The following is a 22,122-nucleotide window of genomic DNA, read 5'->3' as shown; positions in this document are numbered from 1 at the left end:
ACTGTGGTCATACAAGAGGACACAGGCTCCAGAGTACCAGGGAGAGACAGACTTTGAGACCCATAAACTATGCAACCCCATGAATTTTAGCAACCCTGTGAAACCCTGCCAGTCTCCACTGTCCATGGGATTCTCAAGGCAACAACACTGGAGTGGGTAGCCATTCCCTTCTCCAGGGGATCTTCCCGAACCAGAGGAACCCCGGTCCTCCTGCATTGTGGGCAGATTCTTTACCATCTGAGCCATCAAGGAAGCCCATGACTAACACTTACCCTGGAGGGTGATGCCTTGCTCCTTGCCAATACACTTCAGACTTCTCTAAATCTACTGTGGTCATACAAGAGGCCATGGGCTCCAGAGTACCAGGGAGAAACAGACCAGTAGTCCTACTGGTGGATCACATGGAATCATGGGGTGTTAGGCATGAGGGACCACAGGGAAAGATCATCTAGTCCAACCCTCTCATTTTGCATAAGAGGACACGAAGGCTGGGGGTGTGGGGGAGGGGATCTAAAGGGTGGGGCGGGTGTTAAGGGCTGTCACATCACAGAGACAACGCCAGAGCTGGCACTGAGCCTGCCTCCCTGACTCCCAGACCAGTGCCCTGTGGAAGTGGGACAGGCTGCCCTACTTCAGAGGATGATCTGCCTGGGCAAGCGCTGTAGGGCAGGTCAAGGAGCGACAGATTGAATGACCTACAAAAACACCAGCACAGTTAATACGAAGGGAGAGGAGTTAGAAAAATGGGGTGGAGTTAGGAGTGCTGCTGAGGGCTCTGAAAGACAAAGGGCTCTGTAAAAATCAGTTCTGTTGCACAATCATGATGGGCACTGTGTGTGTGCAGAGTGAAGCGGTCAGCCAGGACCAACTCCTGTTAACAATCAGGACTAGGAGTGGCCAGTGGGGGGCACAACTGTGGGGCCGTGTGTGTATGTGGGCCTTGCCACCACTGTTGATGCACTGACATTGTTCCTGGGTGCAGCTAGTGAAACCAAGAGCCCCATCTAAAAGCCCAGGCTTTTCAATACAAAGTGAAGGAAGTGACGTGCATCAGAATCCTGTATCTTACTGAAAGAAGGCCTTGGGTCCAACACAGGAGTATATTAAAGCAAATGACTGAGTAACATTGTAACCAAGCAGGCTGCAGCCTTTCAAAAGGTAGGCTAGAAAGAGGTTTTGACAAGCTGAGAAAACACAATCTTACATTATTTAAAAAAATGAAGACCGAAAAGGAAAAAGGTATATTCAGGAATTCAACCAAGTAAAGCAATATACACAAGACAGGAATGTGACAAAATGCTCATAGCGTTTAGCTGTGATTTTTTAACCTACTTTTTATTTTTCTTCCCTGGATATTCCAGATTTCTCTGGTGAGAATGTATCATTTATAGAGTATAAAGATAATTGCATTTTTATGTTTAAAGACACAAATTCTATTTTTATAAGGAGATAATAAGTTGATCTCATTCTCTTTGCTTTGCTACTCTGCTCTCCAAAAATGCTCTCCCCAACCAAGAGGAAATCCCACCCGAGATGGGTCCATCCGTTTACTCACATTCTGCATATTTCTGGAGTTGGCCAAATTCTTCTGGAGTGAGGGACACCCACCGATCTTCACTCATCTTTCCTGGGTGTGAGCACTTGAGGCTTGGGAGAGAGTTTTGTTCACCAGGCTGTAGCCGTGGCCCAGCTTAGGGCCTGGCTCATTGCAGGTACGCAACAGACAAGCCCTTCAGGAAATTTCTCGAGGACCCAGGTGTCTATGGCAACAGCAGGTTGTCGTTGAGCAGATGAGAGAAGACCTCTGCTATTCCTCAGGCAACAATATCCTTCTATCTGTAGTCAAGGTATATTCAGAAATCCTTGCTCTTCCTGGGGCAAGTAGAAAAGACATTGTAAATGAGAATGTTAGAACACATGTCATCTTTTCTTATTAAAAAAAGAAAAAAAATCCTCAAATGTTCTTTGCTGAAAGCTCTGTTGGAGACAGTGGTTTTCAAGCAGTGGGGGAATGCCACCCCAGGGGAGTCAGAAGAGGACACACAGACAGACAAGTACAAGTCCAGACAGCTAGATGGCCGGGATGGGGGTTGCATAGCCCGTATACAGAGGCAGCCATACTCCTAAACTCTGGGAAATTTTAAACGTCCCTCATCAGAGGTGGTAGTAAGGCCACCTAAGAGCATCCTCCAGGCATGAAAATACTCCAGGCTGTCGGGTGTCTCATGAGAAAGTACAGGGACAGTAGCCCACGGGGCGTGATTTGAAAGGTAAGCCAATCTCTTCTCCACTGATTTCTAAATTCCACTGATTTCTAAACTCCACCATTAGAGGTGCTTACCTTCCTCTGATGAGTCACTAAGCCACTCTGAAAATTCAAATACCAACCCTCCCCCTCAAGGCTGGCTGGCATCTTAGTGACTCTTTCCTCTTAGAACCATAAAAAATATAATTAGAGGGAAGGCCTGCCTTCCTGGTGCAGATAAGCCTAAGAGAAGAGGGAGTGGATTCAGACAAATACTTAATATCTTTTCCTTTGAGCCCCTCCTGGCTCCATCAGTTCTAAATCAGTTTAATGGGTTGTGAAATTAATGTGGCAGGCTAAGACCAACATCTAAAAACATGATATAGAATAGCACAGAATGGAATGGAATGGTGGAATTGAAAATAAGAGTGTATCTTCTTTCAGTTATACATACATGTATACACCTATCACAATGCAAAATGTATCTCTTATTCTGAGTTGAGGTTTAAAAATGTTGAAAAGTGACCAGCCTAATAGGACAAGAAATAAAGACTGATGTTACCCAAAATCAAGCCCAGTTTTAATAAAAGAGAATCCACTGTAGAGAGTCAGGGTTGAAGGCAAGTCTACGAGTCTGAGGATCTGAGGAATGGTGAAGGGGCTGGAAGAGATGATGGAGCGAGGAGGCAGACTGGACAGTTCTCTGGGATGGCACTTAGACTTGGTTGGTATAGACCTGGAGGGCTGAGCTAGAGCTGAGGGAAAGTGCAGGCAGAAGATACATGTTCTGTAAGGAGAGCAAGATCTTCCATTAGTCGGAGCTCGCCAACAGTAGGAAGAAATTCATGGCAAGGGAGTGAGATGCTTGTATATCAGGGAGCATCCAAACTCTAGTTTCTCTCCTTAAAAAGTTTAATTTTCTTCTTAATCCACTGGCCCACTGAGTTCTGTTTCTGGACACCCGGTCTTGCCTAGTTTCCAGTCGTGAAACTTAATAAAGGGAACACTCACTAAAATGGAGCAGGGAGGCCAGAAGGGGGAGCTCTTTTGCAATTATCACAGAGGTCAATTACAGGAGCAATTGTCAATCATAGACCCCAGCAGTTCAGTTCGGTTCAGTTGCTCAGTCGTGTCGGACTCTTTGCGACCCCATGGACTGCAGCACGCCAGGCTTCCCTGTCCATCACCAACTCCCCAAGCCTACTCAAACTGATGTCCATTGAATCAGTGATGCCATCCAACCATCTCATCCTCTGTCATCCCCTTCTCCTCCCGCCTTCAATCCTTCCCAGCATCAGGGTCTTTTCAAATAAGTCAGTTCTTCGAATCAGGTGGCCAAAGTATTGGAGTTTCAGCTTCAGCATCAGTCCTTCCAATGAATATTCAGGACTGATTTCCTTTAGGATGGACTGGTTGGATCTCCTTGCAGTCCAAGGGACTCTCCAGAGTCTTCTCCAACACCACAGTTCAAAAGCATCAATTCTTTGGCCCTCAGCTTTCTTTATAGTCCAATTCTCACATCCATACATGACTACTGGAAAAACCATAGCTTTGACTAGACAGACCTTTGTTGGCAATGTAATGTGTCTGCTTTTTAATATGCTGTCTAGGTTGGTCATAACTTTTCTTCCAAGGAGCAAGTGTCTTTTAATTTCATGGCTGCAGTCACTATCTGCAATGATTTTGGACCCCAACAGAAGTATTAATGGGAAAGAACCATCAAGCACAGGCCCAACAGGAAAAGATATACATTGCATTTCCTACAAAAAATTGACTACCCCAGAGACTTCCCTGGTGGTCCAGTAGCTAAGACTCTGTGCTCCGAATGCAGGGGGCCTGGGTTCAATCCTTAGTCAGGGAACTAGATCCTACGTGCAGTAACTAAGACACAGAGCAGAAAAATAAATAAATAAATAAATGAAAAATAAATAGTTTCTTTGGGAAAAAAAAAGGAAATTGACTACCTCAGCAACTCAACAGCCAATGAGTAATGGTCATCACCATGAACTCTCACTTTTCTCCCATGGACTTTTGTTCAAAACACCCCCTTCTCAACTTCCTCCTTTTTCTTGATAAAATAACATTCCTCTCTTTTACATGTTGGACTTGCCTGTGGCTTTTGCCACAGCTCACTTGTTTCAAAGTGCAATTCCTCTGCTATGCCTGAATAAATCCATTTGCTATTAAAATAACTGGCTGTTTTATTTTTAAGGTCAAAACCACTGACCCAATTGCCAAATCCAACAGGCACGTTCAAGCCTTCCTTGCGTTCTTTGCACTCTCTGCGGCCTTATCCTCAGCAGAAAACAACCCCCTGGAAACTCTTTCATCTTTCTACGTGTTCCTCCTCAGTCTCCTTCCACTTCTTTTGCCACTGTTAAATACTGTGTGCTGAATACTGCCCCATTCTCACCCTACATCCCTTCCCTGGGGGACTTCATCCACCTCCATGACTTCAATAACTCCCAGGCACGCTGCTCATTCCCTCAGTCATGTCCAACTCTTTACGACCATGGACTGTAGCCCATCAGGCTCCTCTGTCCATGGGATTCTCCAGGCAAAAACACTGGAGTAGGTTGCCATGCCCTCCTCCAGGGGATCTTCCTGACCCAAGGATCAAACCCTGGTCTTCTTCACTGTAGATGGATTCTTTACCACTAGCGCCACCTCCAGGCCTACACGCTCCCTTCACCCCAAATCTACATATTCAACTATCTACTGTGACTTCCTTGTTTGTCCCAAACTGCCCTGAATGAGCACCTTTCCATGCCTCCAACTTGCCCCTCCTCTGCATTCTGATCATGCCCAAGAAGAACCAATACAATACCCAGGCCAGAGGTCTGAGGCTGAGCTCCTCGTTCTTTTTTTCCTACAAACCCAGGCACCAGTCTGAGAGTGTGACTGTCCACTGCGTGTTCCACATCAGCACTGCACCCCCCACCCCCCATCATGCCAGCTGGTCTGTTAACTCAGACCCTCATCTGCCTGGTCTCTGACTGCAGCCTCCTGCCAGTCTGTCTGCCTTGGTTTCTGCTTTCTTCCCCTTGTTCAGCTCTAAATTGCCAACCAAATCACATCTTTCCAAGTCATAAAATTCTTCAGTGGTTTCTATTGCCTGTAGAATAAAACGTAGTCTTCTTTTCATGATACATAAAGCTGTTTATGATCTGGCCTCTGATTATCAACTCAGTCCAAAAGTGAGGGCTTTAGAAAAATTTTCCATCATACAAGGGAATTCAGCATTGCAACTGCTATAAACACTGATGCTGGATGCTTACTTTACATTGTGCTCTTTGCTTAATATATGTCATCTAATTTCATCCTCATAACAACCATGGAAATTAAGCTTTCCCTATTTTTAGATAAGGAAAATGAGGCAAGACGTTTAGTAAATATGGTGAGAAGAAAGAAGGAATCCCCCGATGCCTTTGTTTAACAATGCCTCTCTGATCTTGCCATTCTGCATACTTTCAGAAACGCAGAGCTCTAAGAGGACCCAGAGACACACTGCATGATAGAACACCAAGGAACCTGAACTCAAAAGGCAGGGGATTTCAGTCCTGTTATGCCTCTTATCAACTATTGGACTTGAGACAAATTTTCCATTTCCTGGACCTTGGGCTCCGCATCTTAAAAATGAGAATAACTAATGAAAAAATCTCACTGAATTAATATTAGGATTGAGTTAATATATGCAAGGAACAAACATACCCCCCCCCCCACCAAACTGCACCCGGTATAATGCCTATCACATACTGGAGCCTAAATAAATCATTATTGTTACCATCCTATTGCAAATACAACACTGAGCAATATAACAAGCCATGAGCTGCCAGCAGCTGGGTGCTTTGTGTTGCGCTGTGATTTCTGAACTTGATATCCTGCTCCAGGTTGTAGTAATTTTGTAACTGCTCATCAAACTTTTATCTACTGATGGTTTTAGCACCCACCGATGGTTCTTTCCTGGATTAATTATTACCATGATGGTGAATTTCTAATTCCACCCTCGCTTCTATATTTATTAGCTGATTATACTGTAAGAGAGAGCTTTCTCTTCCTTATTTTTTATACTAGACTATACTTTCTTTATACTATAAATACGACACATACCATAGATATATAAAATATGTTTATGTAAATATACATGATAAATATATAAGTATAATATGCTTATTACATTTCCACATAATATATATTTACTTATATTCATGGATTCTTACTTTATTCAATGGGTTATGATCCGTTACCATCATTATTTGTTTTGATTCCAAATTGTCCCAGATCTGGCCAGAGCAAGCTCATTCAAAGTAATTCCTTATTCTTCACACATATTACTATCATTCTTTGATCACATCTTTATTTTCTGGTATTACAAAATATTTCAGGCTCAACTTGTACTTCCTCAGTACTGGTCCTAAAATCAGTCATTTTTCTAGAGAGCCCTGATTCCTTTTAGTGGAGAATGGTTTTTGAAACCAAGGTTTGGGTACTAGGTATGCCCTTTGCTCCTAAGGTGTCACTGCTTCTAGGCTCTGTCAGTTACAGAGCTGGGAAATGGATGCATGTACACACACAAAGCTCATCTCTGGCTGTTTATCTTTCCAACCATCCTTCCATCCATCTATCCATGTTAAAAACCCCAAATGCATACTCATACACTACACAAAGTCAATTGTAGCCTCCTCTCATTCCATACTATTAAACTCTTTTCTCCAACAAACTGTTTCCATTATCTACAATGTACTTTTCTCAATTCTAAAATATACAGAAAATAATTTCAGAAGTGCTAGCCACATTTCTGTGAAAAACAGAGTTCAAATTTATTTACAGCTCCGTTGTCTTTAGCCAACAGCATACCCTCAAAGAACTATTTTCAAAAGTTACTTAGGTAGTTCTTTCCCACTCCCATTCATTCTTGTTTGTATTTCACTGTAGAGATTTTTCTCCATTCCCACAGATTCTTTTTTAGTATGGTTTCAGAAGTCAGAACTATATATAAAAAAAGTGTCTTGCGTTCCCGTTTCCTTTACTCTGTTCCCACCCTCCTCCTTTCCATCTTGTCTCCCACCTAATCCTTATGTTTTCTAGTTTATTCTTCCTGTTTATTTTCACATCAGTGAGCAGATATATGGATATTTTCTTATTTCCCCTCCTCTATCACATAAAAGGTAGCACACTGTGGACTGTTTTTTGTACACTGTTGGTTTTACTTAACGATATATCCTGTGAATCACTTCATATCTGTGTGTAGATAACCCCTGTATTTAAAACCAAATTTGACTCTAGCATTTACCTGCTTAAACCCTTTAGAGGCCTCCTTCAGCTTCCAGGATTAAAGGCAGGTTCTTCAGCCAGTTCCAGAAGATCCTTTATCTGTGGTGCAGCTCATCTCCCCATTCTTACTCCAATGGTCTCCTGCTCCACATATTCCTTGTTGCAGCCAAATCAACCATGTACCCCTAGCACCTGGCAAAGTGCCTAACACACGGCAGGACCTCATGAACATTAGTCAATGGACTGACAAGCACCCCATGCCTTTAATCTATCTGGAATTCCTTTCACTCCTTCCTCCTCATAACAAATCAGTACTCATATATCTGGTTCTAGATACAATGGTCATTTCTTTCTATAGCTTTTCAAAAACTTTTTGAGCAAATCAAGCTATTCTCCTAGCTGTATTCCTACAGAACACACAAATCATCTATATTTTCCTATTGTAGTAGTTGATGGTCCCAGGTGGGAGACAGATATCTGAACAGATAATGAACACACAGGCTGGTAAGAGGAGTGATACAGATATGGACAGGGAACTATGAGGCCAGCAAATGTGTCTGTAGCAGGTACAGGGCAGATGGAAAGATTTCTGAGGAAGTTGAGAAGGAGTGACAAGGTAAAGAGGTACATGCTGCAGTAACTCAACAAATACTTCTGTTATTATAACTGCTGTTCCACTGCAGCTCAGTGCTTGGCTTCATAGTGGAAGACACTGGAACATTTTTAAAAAGTGTTATTTTATATTAGAGTTGATTTACAATGTTGTGTTAGTTTCAGGTGTACAGCAAAGTGATTCACTTATACATATACACATATCCATTCTTTTTCAGATTCTTTTCTTATATAGGTTATTACAGAATATTGAGTAGAGTCTCTGTGCTATACATTAGGTCCTTGTTGATTATTTATTTTATATATAGCAGTATACATTTGTTAATCCCAAACTCCTAATTTATCCCTCCCCCTCCACATCTCCCCCTTTGGTAACTATAAGTTTGTTTTTGAAGTCTGAGTCTGTTTCTATTTTGTAAATAAGTTCGTTTGTACCATTTTTCTAGATTCAACATATAAGTGATATCACGTGGTATTTGTCTTTGTCTGACTTATTTCACTTAGAATGATAATCTCTAGGTTCATCCATGTTGCTACTAATGGCATTATTTCCTCCCTTTTTATTACTGAGTAATATTCCATTGTATATATATCACACATTTATCCATTCATTTGCTGATGGACATCTAGGTTGCTTCCATGTCTTGGCTACTGTAAACAGGGCTGCAATGAACATTGGGGTGCATGTATCTTTTTGAATTATGGTTTTCTCCATATATAAGCCCAGGACTGGGATTGCTGAATTATGTGGTAGCTCCATTTTTAGTAAAGCTGCACCATTTTTTATTTCCATCAGCAAATACTGCCTGACTCTCCAGATAGTCACTGCTGACCATGCTCCCACGTGACAGTCCCCTCTGGTTGTCTGCCTTTTGACAGAGATGACGGCTACCACACAAGAGGGCTTGCTCCAGCTGATGCCTCTCAGCATTTCCCTGCCGGCAGCTTGCCCTATCACTCCCCTCTTGGGGGCTCTTTACAGTGTGAACAATCTTCTTATTACCACCCTCAACATCTTTGCTGACAGGAAAAAAAAACTGTAATAGGATCTTCTAAATAGCACTCAGATTGGATATTGTCAGGCTGGGTGGAAGAAGAGTGTTTTATGTTCCTACAACTAAGCCACTCTGAGCACTTGCTTGAGCTCCCCTGGTCTCGGTTGCTTGTCTAAAAATGAGGGGGTGGGAATAATGGTTTCGAACACATTTTCTAGCTCTGCAATTTCACACAGTGGATCAAACCCTATTTGTTCTGTACAGATGTCAGCATGGAAATCACAAGTCAGAAGGAAGACGGCAAATTCAATGGGTACTGAATTGCACCCCAGGTCTCTCTATTCATTCGAATGAATCAGCCACAGACAATTATCCAGGAACAAACACCTCTTCATCTCCTCTTTGCTCTCATAATAACATTAATTCATGAATACAGCATCAGATTGGGGGAGCTTATTTATATGTGTCTGATGACTTATAACAAACTGTAATGAGTATATTTTTTAAAGGGAAGACTCACTAAAAACTAGTGATTTTTTTGAAAGATATGAACCCCTCTCTTTTCCCAGAAGGGTTCATATCTTTCCAAAAAATCACTAGTCAGATCTTGATAACTGTACCATCTCTGGGCTTTTGCTCTTGCTGATCCTTCTTCAACTTTGCAACTCCTACACAGCCTTTGGAATTCAGTTCAAGTATCACCTTCTCTAAGAAGCTCCCCTTAATTGCTCACACTGGGCTGGACATATCTGCTCTCCAATAACTCCTTGAGCTTTTCCACTGTGGCATTCACCACTCTGCAGTGTCTTTACCTACTCTTCCCTGCAAGACTCCGGGCCCCTCCAGGGTTGAAACAGTGCCTTGCCCACTGTATACCGCTAGTTATTAGAAGATTCCTAAGGGTTCATTTCTTGACCACTAGAAAAGTGGTTTTCAACTTTTTTTTTTTTTTTTTGACTGAGACCATTTGCCTGGAGCAATCAGGTGTTCTGTGACAACCTAGAGGGGCAGCAGGGGATGGGAGGTGGGAGGGAGGTTCACGAGGGAGGAGATATATGTATACCTATGGCTGATTCATGTTGATGTATGGCAGAGACCAACACAATATTGTAAAGCAATTATCCTCCAATTAAAAATAAATAAATTAAAAAGAACTACATGCTAACCAAGAACTGAAGAGGAATGAAAGATACTAGTTGATGTAAAACTGGTAATATTAGTTCTGAGTCACTTATAATTAAAAAAAAACATGAATCAATGTATATATTTTAATATTAAAATAATGACTCATATAAAAAGACCCTGATGCTGGGAAAGATTGAAGGCAAAAGGAGAAGGAGGCAGTGGAGGATGAGATGGTTAAATAGCATCACCAACTCAATGGATATGAAATTGAGCCAACTCCAGGAGATAATGGAGGACAGAGGAGCCTGGCAGTCTACAGTCCACAGAGTTATATGACTTAGTGACTGAACAACCACAACAAATTACCCATAAAATTATAACTATAATCTATAAACTTATAATAGTCACCTTAATATGCTTAAAATATAGGATGTCAGGGGTTACTTAACTTGCTTGAATTCATCAGTGTCACCTGTGTCATAGTCTATTCCACTGATGGTTCACACCTCCTGAGATTCATGCTCTTTTTATTCTCTACCCCTTGAATCTGGGCTGCACCTGTGACTTGCTTTAACATGCAGTAGAAGTGATGTTGTGCCAGTGTTAGGCTTAAACTTCAAGGCCTGGCAGCTTCCACTTCTGTGTTCTTGGAAGCACTGAGTTGCCATGTCAGGAGTTGAGCCATTTAACTGGAGAGATCACAGAGAAACCATGTGGACAGGGGGAGAAGAACCCAGAAACCCAGCTGATGATGACAAGTGAAACCCCTGTGGTAAGATCCCAGTCAAACCATCCAGTCGCTGTGCAGTCACGTAAGCCACCGTAGCTGCGAGGAAGCACCTAAAGCCACTTCACATCTCACAGCGTTAGCAGACATGATGTAGAGCGGTCATGAGCTGTCCCTGCTGAGCCCTGTCTGAGTTCTTGATGCATGGACTCATGCAGAATAATAAAACAGTTGAGCCACTCCATCTTAGGGTAGTTAGTTATGCAATCATAAATAATCCAAACAACTTAAAGAGGCACGTTTGGGTTTGGATTACATATGCATCTGTTTAGCAAGAGAATACCATGATTCATGCTTGAACTGAAGCCTGTTCATGTCTTAACATCTAGTAATTGGAAAATTACAGGCCTAAAATATGTTTGATGCAAATATGTATCACTGCCTGCTATCAGGTTAATCAAATGTCCTCCACAAACTAATGTGATAATGACGAAGTTAAATGAACTACCATGTCTAATTAAAAAGCAAGAATAGTGGTAGCTGAACACCAAAACTGACTCAAAGCAAGTCTGACATTGCAATGGTAACAGCATGACTTTACTCCATGTCACAGGAATCTAACCATCTGGCTGAGTGAGGAGGCAGTCATTACTGAGCATTTAGAGGCAGCCTGACTTCAAAGATAACTGAATTAGAGCCCCTGGGGAACTTGGTAATGATCTAATTTGAGTTCATGAATAGCAAGTATGAGTAATCCCTAATAACTCACTTAGTAAATTATCAGCATATAGTTCTTACATATACACAAAAATAAAATCTCGAATTTGCATGCTACCCAAAAGAATTCAGAGAGGACTTGCATTTGAGGACCTTGCTTCTCTTAGTGGCCTCAGAGTGAATATAAGAAGCCCTGCTCTGGGGGAGGTGTGACAATGTCAGGCTGAACAGAGATGTCTAGGTGCAGGGGGCTGGTACCCAGGAGAGGCGTGCAGTCTCCTGGGAGAACTGAGACCTGCTACTTGAGGGGCTGCCTGTGCTATCAGACTGGGGAGTGTTTATATCCCAAGGTGTTCACAGCTCAAGTGGGCTCATTCATTCGTTCTCCCATTCTAAACAGTCATTAAAATATAAGCCATGATGGCAACCTTCGCTTATAGACTATGACACATCTGGTGCTTTGCACACTGCATCTGTAACACTCATCAAACCCTGAGAGGAAGATATTTTATAGCTGTAAGAAACAGCCCCAGAATGATTTTCCTAAGTTCATCCACCAGTAAGTGACAGAACTGGTATTCAAACTCAAGTCTGTTTAGTCCCAAAGCTCATAATCTTTCTTTCATCATAACACCTCTGAATGAATACCTACTGAGTACCTAAGTACTAGGCTCTGTGCTAAGTGCTGATACCATCAATAAACCCACCACGGACAGCCTAAACCCTCAGCCTCAAACTGGAAGGTAAAGTAGAAGCCAGAGGAAAAACCAAGACACGCACCTAGAAAGCTAATACTATTTGAAGGGGGGAGAAATCTATATAAAATTTGAATAGAGAATGTGATAGAGTGCAAAATATGCAGGAAGTTTGAGGTAAAACATGAGACTTCAAAAAAAAAAAAATTGTTCTTGCCCTGGGACCACCTTTAACTTTTCTCAAAAATGTGGGAGAGCATTCACTTGGCTCTGCCAGTAGGTGTGCGCTACAGTGAAAATGCTAAGCAAATGGGGCTGTAAACAGCAAGACCAAGGTCTGATTCTGGACTCCAGAGCTGAGGGGATGATGTAGGGATAAGAGTACAGAGGAGGCCTCCTTCACAAAACTACCACCTGGGGAAAATGACTTATATCCCATGTCAGGGAGCCTTCTTCCCAAAGCACCAAGCACAAGTCTGGAAATGGAATTAGAACAGAATTCAAATCTTGGCTCTACCACTTATAACTATGTGAAGAACCAGTGTTCTTCATTTCTAAATGGGAATAACAGTAGCAGTAGTACATCTTTCCAGGGTTCTGAGAATTATTCGGATAATGTTTTATGAGAGTCACAGTAAGTAAAATTTCCTATCAGTGGTTCTTAAAATGTGGTCCTCATACCAGCAGTACCAGCATCAACTGGTAAATTCACAGACCCCACTGCAAATCTATAGAAATTCAGGGTGGCCCAACAATTTGTGTTTTGTAGAGCCCTGGGGATTCTGATACATGCCAGTGTTTTTAAGCACTGCTTTACACTAATGACTTCCACTAGACTTCCCTGGTGGCTCAGATGGTAAAGCATCTGCCTACAATGCCGGAGAACTGGGTTCAATCCCTGGGTCAGGAAGATCTCTTGGAGAAGAAAATGGCAACCCACTCCAGTATTCTTGCCTGGAAAATCCCATGGACAGAGGAGCCTGGTAGGCTACAGTCCATAGTGTCGCAACGAGTCAGACATGACTGAGTGACTTCACTTTCCTTTCCTTTACACTAATGTAAGGGACAGGACATCTTTTTGGGGTGTTAGTTCTAAAAGGTCTTGTAGGTCTTCATAGAACTGTTCAGCTTCTTCAGCATTACTGGTTGGGGCATAGGCTTGGATTACTGTGATATTGAATGGTTTGCCTTGGAAAAGAAGAGAGATCATTCTATCGTTTTTGAGATTGCATCCAAGTACTGCATTCTGGACTCTCTTGTTGACCATGATGGCTACTCCATTTCTTCTAAGGGATTCCTGCCCATGGTAGTAGATATAATGGTCATCTGAGTTAAATTCACACATTCCAGTCCATCTTAGTTCGCTGATTCCTAGAATGTGGACGTTCACTCTTGCCATCTCCTGTTTGACCACTTCCAATTTGCCTTGATTCATGGACCTAACATTCCACGTTCCTATGCAATATTGCTCTTTACAGCATCGGACCTTGCTTCTATCACCAGTCACATCCACAACTGGGTACTGTTTTTGCTTTGGCTCCATCCCTTCATTCTTTCTGGAGTTATTTCTCCACTGATCTCCAGTAGCACATTGGGCACCTACCGACCTGGGGAGTTCCACTTTCAGTATCCTATCATTTTGCCTTTTCATACTGTTCATGGGATTCAAACAACAGAATGGGAAAGACTATAGATCTCTTCAAGAAAATTAGAGATACCAAGGGAACATTTCATACAGAGATGAGCTCGATAAAGGACAGAAACGGTATGGACCTAACAGAAGAAGAAGATATTAAGAAGAGGTGGCAAGAATACACAGAAGAACTGTACAAAAAAGATCTTCACAACCCAGATAATCACGATGGTGTGATCACTGACCTAGAGCCAGACATCCTGGAATGTGAAGTCAAGTGGGCCTTAGAAAGCACCACTACGAACAAAGCTAGTGGAGCTGATGGAACTCCAGTTGAGCTCTTTCAAATCCTGAAAGATGATGCTGTGAAAGTGCTGCACTCAATATGCTGGCAAATTTGGAAAACTCAGCAGTGGCCACAGGACTGGAAAAGGTCAGTTTTCATTCCAATCCCAAAGAAAGGCAATGCCAAAGAATGCACAAACTACCACACAATTGCCCTCATCTCACACGCTAGTAGAGTAATGCTCAAAATTCTCCAAGCCAGGCTTCAGCAATAAGTGAATCGTGAAATTCCAGATGTTCAAGCTGGTTTTAGAAAAGGCAGAGGAACCAGAGATCAAATTGCCAACATCCGCTGGATCATTGAAAAAGCAAGAGAGTTCCAGAAAAACATCTATTTCTGCTTTATTGACTATGCCAAAGCCTTTGACTGTGTCGATCACAATAAACTGTGGAAAATTTTGAAAGAGATGGGAATACCAGACCACCTGACCTGCCTCTTGAGAAACCTATATACAGGCCAGGAAGCAACAGTTAGAACTGGACATGGAACAACAGACTGGTTCCAAATAGGAAAAGGAGTACGTCAAGGCTGTATATTGTCACCCTGCTTATTTAACTTATATGCAGAGTACATCATGAGAAACGCTGGGCTGGAACAAGCACAAGCTGGAATCAAGACTGCCGGGAGAAATATCAATAACCTCAGATATGACATCACCCTTATGGCAGAAAGTGAAGAGCAACTAAAACGCCTCTTGATCCAAGCGAAAGAGGAGAGTGAAAAAGTTGACTGAAAGCTCAACATTTAGAAAACAAAGATCACGGCATCTGGTCTCATCACTTCATGGGAAATAGATGGGGAAACAGTGGAAACAGTGTCAGACTTTATTTTTTTGTGCTCCAAAATCACTGCAGATGGTGATTGCAGCCATGAAATTAAAAGATGCTTACTCCTTGGAAGGAAAGTTATGACCAACCTACATAGCATACTAAAAAGCAGAGACATTACTTTGCCAACAAAGGTCCGTCTAGTCAAGGCTATGGTTTTTCCAGTGGTCATGTATGGATGTGAGAGTTGGACTGTGAAGAAAGCTGAGTGCCGAAAAATTGATGCTTTTGAACTGTGGTGCTGGAGAAGACTCTTGAGAGTCCCTTGGACTGCAAGGAGATCCAGCCAGTCCATTCTAAAGGAGATCAGTCCTGGGTGTTCACTGGAATGACTGATGTTAAAGCTGAAACTCCAATACTTTGGCCTCCTATGCGAAGAGTTGACTCATTGAAAAAGACTCTGATGCTGGGAGGCATTCGGGGCAGGAGGAGAAGGGGATGACAGAGGATAAAATGGCTGGATGGCATTACTGACTCAATGGATGTGAGTTTAAGTAAACTCCAGGAGTTGGTGATGGACAGGGAGGCCTGGGGTGCTGCAATTCATAGGGTCGCAAAGAGTCGGACACGAATGAGCGACTGAACTGAACTGAACTGAAAGGACAGGATGAAGAAGAGAAGCTTGGACTATGTGGAGCTATTCCGTCTCCTTCCGGGGCCCAAAAGCAGACAGATTCTGAATCTCTCAGTCAGTTCTACTTTCTCAAGGCAGAAAAACATAACAGAGTTATGCCAGAGTCCCCTGACTGCCAGATGGCTGTTATCGTGCTGAGCTCCTAAAATTCTCATGTTATGATATATTCCCTGTGGAATTTCCCTTTCTTTACAAGATGGATCTATTTTTCATACTCCTACTCTGACATTTTGTGCCAAATATATAATCCAGAGAGGGTACAGAACAGATAATAGGAGTCTCCTACCATCAAGTGAAGGGCGAAACTCAACAAACAGAAAAGCCTGAGAGGGCGAGAAAATGACAGTCTATTCATACCACAGAGCATCCATTTGTCAGGAATGGAATAGTCACAGAAGAGACATCTCAAGCACGAGTATGAGTCTCTGGCAGGACTAGAAAGACAGCGGTGTAAAAATACTGGGTATTGTGGAGGCTGTGGTATTGTGGTGTGCTGTGTGCTTATGTGTGTGTTAACAATAACCAAAACAAGACCACACCAAAGAGACAACACTCAAGTTTGGAAGTATATGAAACCACATTCAGCTTGGAAAGTTCCTGTGGGCCAGGAGGAACTTGTGGTAAGCCAGCTCACGAATATTCTCAGATTCACGAACCCTCCTGTCCCTCCTCCGCTGCCTGGCCATCTCCGTTCTCTAATTGTCCTCTCCTTTTCCTTCTTCCCACTTCCTGCTTTTCAGAACAATCTAAACAATAGCTGCTATTTATTGAGAATATATTGCCTTCTTCACATTAATATAATCTTTCGAGGTATGTATTATTATGCACTGTATCTAGGGTCAGACTCCTTGCAGGCAGCTTGAGCCATTATTATTCAAACTCATGTATGCCTCAGGTAAAGCCCATACTTTCTCCAGTACTGGTGCTGGATTTCAGATCTAGGAAAATTATTAATACTATTTTTAGATTGTAGACTGACTGAGGATCAATATTCTGGCTCATTTCAGGAACCCAGGATTCAGTTTACAGAAGACTCTGGATAGTCCTGTGCCTCTTCCTCCATCCATAAAGCAGTACTATCCTTCAGGCAATTACACAACAATGATTCAGTACCATGGACAACAGCACCTAGGCATGGCTACACCTTACACTGACCCCTGACAATATGTCCCTAGATGGCCTCCTCTCACCTCAGAGGTGCTCAGGCCCCAATTTGAAAAACACCTTATTAATAACAGTTAACCTTTACAACATTCCAGACAGTCCTAAGCAATTTATGTGACTACTATGTGACACAATTTATGTGACTATCTAGTTGACTACTCCGAATAACCCTATGAGGTAGATAAAAATATACCTATTTTAAAGATAAGGAAACTAAAGAACAGAGGGTTAAAGTAGTTTGTCCTAATTCATGTAGCTATGAATTCATAAATACAGGATTAAAATCCAGATAATCTGATGCTGGGGATGGTTCTTCACCATCTTATGCCACACGGCATAACAAGGGCACTGAAATCATATGGGAATACTAGGCATTAGATTGGTCATGAGGAAAATACAAAAATATTTATAACAATTTTAAAATATTCTGATTTGATTAAAAATATAAGATCTAGAACATTTCATAGGTGGCTCATCATTTCCAGATTCAGAAACACCACAGTTTGATGGAGTTTTGGAAACTGAGAAAAAAGGTACATTCGTTTCCCAGGCAAATCAGAGAAGGTGAGATGTGTGACTTGGAACACTTGCATGGAACCCTGGTTCTGATAACCCTAAGACCACCTTAGTGCACTGCTGCCCTAGGACTGCTTCTGTCCACGAGAGGGCCCAAGACCTGTCTCTGAACACCAGCATCTGGCACTAGCCCTGGGACCTGGCCTTACCCACCAGTGGGCAGGCACCAGCCCCAGGATCAGCACAGCCCTGTAGCCTGCCATATCAGCACACAGCCCACCCATGATGCTGGCACTGGGCCTACTGAGCCCCAGCCCTGCCTAACAGCAGGTGAAGTGAGCCAGCACTAGCTCCGGGACACCTTGGGCCCCTCAGCCAGACACCCTGGGAACTGGCCCAAACTACCAGCATATTGACACCCGTTTGAGACACCTCCGTCAGCCATGTCAAGAACTGGCCATGCCCACCAATAGGCCAATACTGGATCTGGGACCCCGGGCCCACAACCACCTACTCCAGAACTCAGTTCCATTTACCAGTAGGCCAGCTCTAGTCCTGGGAACCCCCAGGGCCCCAGAGCCTGCAGCCTCCTAACCAGGCCCTTCTCACCATTGAATAGCATCCTCTGTACAAGGCAAGGCCTGGTAAGCAACTGGAAGGGGGCTAGCCATGCAGTCAGCCCACCACAACAGAAAGACCCACACAGTCTAAACCGGGGGCACACCTGGAGCATACAGCTCTAGTGATGAGAAGGGAGTGAGACACACGAGAGGTCTCCTACAAAAAAGCCACTTCTCCAAGATCAAGAAACATAACCAACCACCAGATACCTTGAAATAAAAACAGCAAATTAGGCAAAATGAGGCAACAGAGGATTATGTTCAAAACAAAGGAACAAGTTAAAACTTCAGAAGATGAACTAAATGAAGCAGAGAAAGTCAGTCTACCCAATAGAGAGTTCAAGGCAATGACTGTAAAGACGTTCAAAGAACTTGAGGGAAGAATGAACAGAGTAGGAGGTTTTTAACAAAAGTTGGAAAATATAAAGACAAACCAGAGGTGAAGAACACAATAACTGAATTAGATAAGAGACAGGAACAAGATCAGTGAGCTGGGAGACAGTGTGGTGGAAATCACTGAAGCTGCAGAGAAAAAAGAATAAAAACAAACGAGTACAGTTTAAGAGACTTTTGGGACAGCATCAAACATATAACATTCACATTATTAGGGTTGCAGAAGAAGAGAGAAAGAAAGTGGCAGAAAACATAATTACAGACATAATAGCTGAAAACTTCGCTAACCTTGAAAGGCAAACAGATATCCAAGTCCAGGCAGCACAGAATCCCAAAAAGATCAACCTAAAGAGGACCACACCAAGGCACGCTGCAATTAAAACGGCAAAAATTAAAGATAAAGAGATAATATTAAAAACAACAAGGGAAAGGCAATAAGTTATATACAAAAGAACTTCCCTAAGGCTATCAGTTGACTTTTTAGCAGAAAGTGCAGACAGAAAGAAGTGGCATGATATATTCAAAGCAGTGGAAGGGGAAAGCCTACAACCAGGAATACTCTCCAGCAAGGCTTTCATTCACAGTTGATGGAGAGATCTAAAGCTTTATGCACAAGCAAAAGCTAAACAAGCTCAGCACCACTAAATCAACTTTACAAGAAATGTTAGACTTCTTTAAGTGAAAAAGGAAAAGGGCAAAACTAGAAACATGAAGATTATGAAAGGAAAAACTCATCAGGACAGGCAAATATACAGTGAAGGCAGGAAATCAATGTGCTGATCACTGTGAAACATACAGAAATTCCAAGTTGTGTAAGACAAATTAACACAGTGTTATTGGTCTGTTGTACCTCAAAAACAAACAAAGTCATAGAAAAAGAGGTCAGATTTGTGGCTACCAGAGTTGGGGGTGTGGGGAGGGGGAATTAGATGAGGGTGGTCCAAGGGTAGAAACTTCCAGTAAGAAAATAAATGAATACTAGGGATATAATGTACAACATAAATATAATTAATGCTGTTCTATGTTATACATGAAAGTTGTTGAGAGTAAAACCTAAGAGTTCTCATCACAAGAAAAAAAATCTTTCTCTCTCTTTTATTTTGTATCTATATAAGATGGTGGATGCTCATGAAATTTACTGTGATAATCATTTCATAATGTACGTAAGTCAAATCACCATGCTATCCACCCTAAACTTATACATTGCTGTATGTCAATTATATCTCAAATTTAAAGAAAAACAAAGTAAAACAACAACAAAAAAAGAGGTATTCCTCATGAACCATTATGGACAACTTATCAGGATTTATTACCAAGAGAGAAGTTAAAGTTGTAGAATAGTGAATACAGCATAAAAAGGTGAGAAGGAATAAATAAATAAATAAAGTAACTATGGACAAAAATAAAAGTCCTACCTCTGAGACTACTGTTAGTACTTCTACAAGATTTCAACTCCAAGGATATCTTTGGCAGCATTGTTGATAATAGAAAACAATCCCAAGCAATTTAATTGTCTCACAATATGGGACTGCTAACTACATTTTGGCCCGTGCATCTAATTAAATACTCTGAAAGTCACTGAAAGTGTGTGTGCGTGCGTGTGTGTATGTGTGTGTGTTGCTGCTGCTGCTGCTGCCAAGTCGCCTCAGTCCTGTCCGACTCTGTGCGACCCCACAGACAGCAACCCACCAGGCTCCCCCGCCCCTGGGATTCTCCAGGCAAGAACACTGGAGTGGGTTGCCATTTCCTTCTCCAGTGCATGAAAGTGAAAAGTGAAAGTGAAGTCGTTCAGTTGTGTCTGACTCTGCAACCCCATGGACTGCAGCCTACCAGGCTCCTCCGTCCATGGGATTTTCCAAGCAAGAGTACTGGAGTGCCATTGCCTTCCCCGGGGGGGGGGGGGGTGTGTGTGTGTGTGTGTGTGTGTGTGTGTGTGTATCCATGGGGAAATGTCTTATACAGAGTAAATGTCAACGGCCAAAAGTTAATTAAAATATTAAACTATAAATATTTGTGGTAGGTGCTGAACTGTGCCAACCAGATCCTCTTTTGAAAAGGACTGATTTCCCCAGCTGCTTGGTAGTAATGCTGGCAGATGATTCTCAGCTCTCAACCCTTTTCAGGAACTGCCTTAGCTAGAAAGATCTGCTTTGACCAAAGTCATGCCCCTTTCCTGGGCAACCAACTTCCAACTACTGAATGATACACATGGGAGACGGAGAAGGCAATGGCACTCCACTCCAGTACTGTTGCCTGGAAAACCCCAAGGACGGAGGAGCCTGGTAGGCTGCAATCCATGGGGTCACTAAGAGTCGGACACGACTGAGCAACTTCACTTTCACTTTCATGCATTGGAGAAGGAAATGGCAACCCACTCCAGTGCTCTTGCCTGGAGAATCCCAGGGACGAGGGAGCCTGGTGGGCTGCTGTCTGTGGGGTCACACAGAGTTGGACACGACTGAAGTGACTTAGCAGCAGCAGCAGCACACATGGGAGAGGGCATAAAGGCCTGGTCCCCTTACCCCAACAGGGCATAACCCAGCAGGGCCATCCTAGTCCAAATCCTTTGCCAAATCCTGCCCTGTCCCATCCCTTCCACAAGAAGTGATCCTCAAAGCATTTCCTTTAAAATTAAAATACTCCTGCACTGCAATCTCATCTCAGAATCTGTTTTCTGGGAAGTAAATCTGCAACAATGTGGCAGTGAGGGTTTGTTCAACCCTTGCAACCCCAAGGACTGTAGCCGACCAGGCTCCTCTGTCTGTGGGATTTTCCAGGCAAGAATACCGGAGTGGGTTGCCATTTCTTTCTCCAGGGGATCTTCCCAACACAGGGATGGAACCTGGGTCTCCTGCATTGCAGGTGGATTCTTTGCTGACTGAGCCTCCAAAAAATTTTCAACAATATGGCAAGTAAAAAAACCCATATATTCTTAAGTAACTTGTTACTTCTTGTAACTTCTTTTTAAAAGAAAATGAAAATATGGAAGAGTTATATATCAATCTTGGGCTTCCCTTGTGGTTCAGTTGGTAAAGAACCTGCTTGCAATGCAGGAGACCTGGGTTTGATCTCTGGGTTGGGAAGATCCCCTGGAAAAGGGAATGGCTACTCACTCCAGCATTCTGGCCTGGAGAATTCCATGGACCATATAGTCCATGGGGTCACAAAGAGTCGGACACAACTGAGCGACTTTTACTTTCACATATCAATCTAGTAAACGTGCAATTTGGTTATAGGACACTTTAAGCCTTAAATAAATTTCTTAGAAAACAAAGAAGATAAAAACTAAATAAGTCAATCAAGTCTCCAACTCAAGAAGCTGGAGAAGGAACAAAAGAAAGCTAAATTAAGCTAAAGAGGACAGCACTGGTATGAAGACTAGAGCCCACAACAGAGCAAACAACTGGACAGCTAGTAAATGCAATCACAAGCTCTTTTTGCTGTTGTTGGAACAAAATCAATAAAACAGATAATTCTTTGGGGGAGTGGTGAGGAGGAGGCCTAGGGAAAAGGGAGAAGGAAGGAGGAGAGGTGGGAGGAACCCACCTCTGAGGCTCTTTATAAATAAAAGAGATTTTATTAAATTATAAGAGAATAAA

The 22,122-nt window shown here is 42.6% G+C and overlaps 1 protein-coding gene across 4 annotated transcripts in view; it reads right to left on the bottom strand.

The window, feature by feature from the left end:
* The window catches only part of DGKG (diacylglycerol kinase gamma), a 222,935-nt gene that overhangs the window by 172,868 nt on the left and 27,945 nt on the right, over nucleotides 1–22,122 (bottom strand). For all 4 annotated transcript variants that reach the window (XM_061413305.1, XM_061413297.1, XM_061413298.1 and 1 more), the window contains exon 2: nucleotides 1,556–1,872. In XM_061413305.1, coding sequence (XP_061269289.1) covers nucleotides 1,556–1,622 — 67 coding nt within the window. In that variant the 5' untranslated portion in view covers nucleotides 1,623–1,872. The remainder of the gene's footprint in view (nucleotides 1–1,555; nucleotides 1,873–22,122) is intronic.

Source organism: Bos javanicus, chromosome 1 (genome assembly GCF_032452875.1).
Source record: "Bos javanicus breed banteng chromosome 1, ARS-OSU_banteng_1.0, whole genome shotgun sequence".
NCBI lineage: Eukaryota > Metazoa > Chordata > Mammalia > Artiodactyla > Bovidae > Bos > Bos javanicus.
The sequence above is the reverse complement of the archived record's forward strand: the minus strand, read 5'-3'. Positions and strand labels throughout refer to the sequence as shown.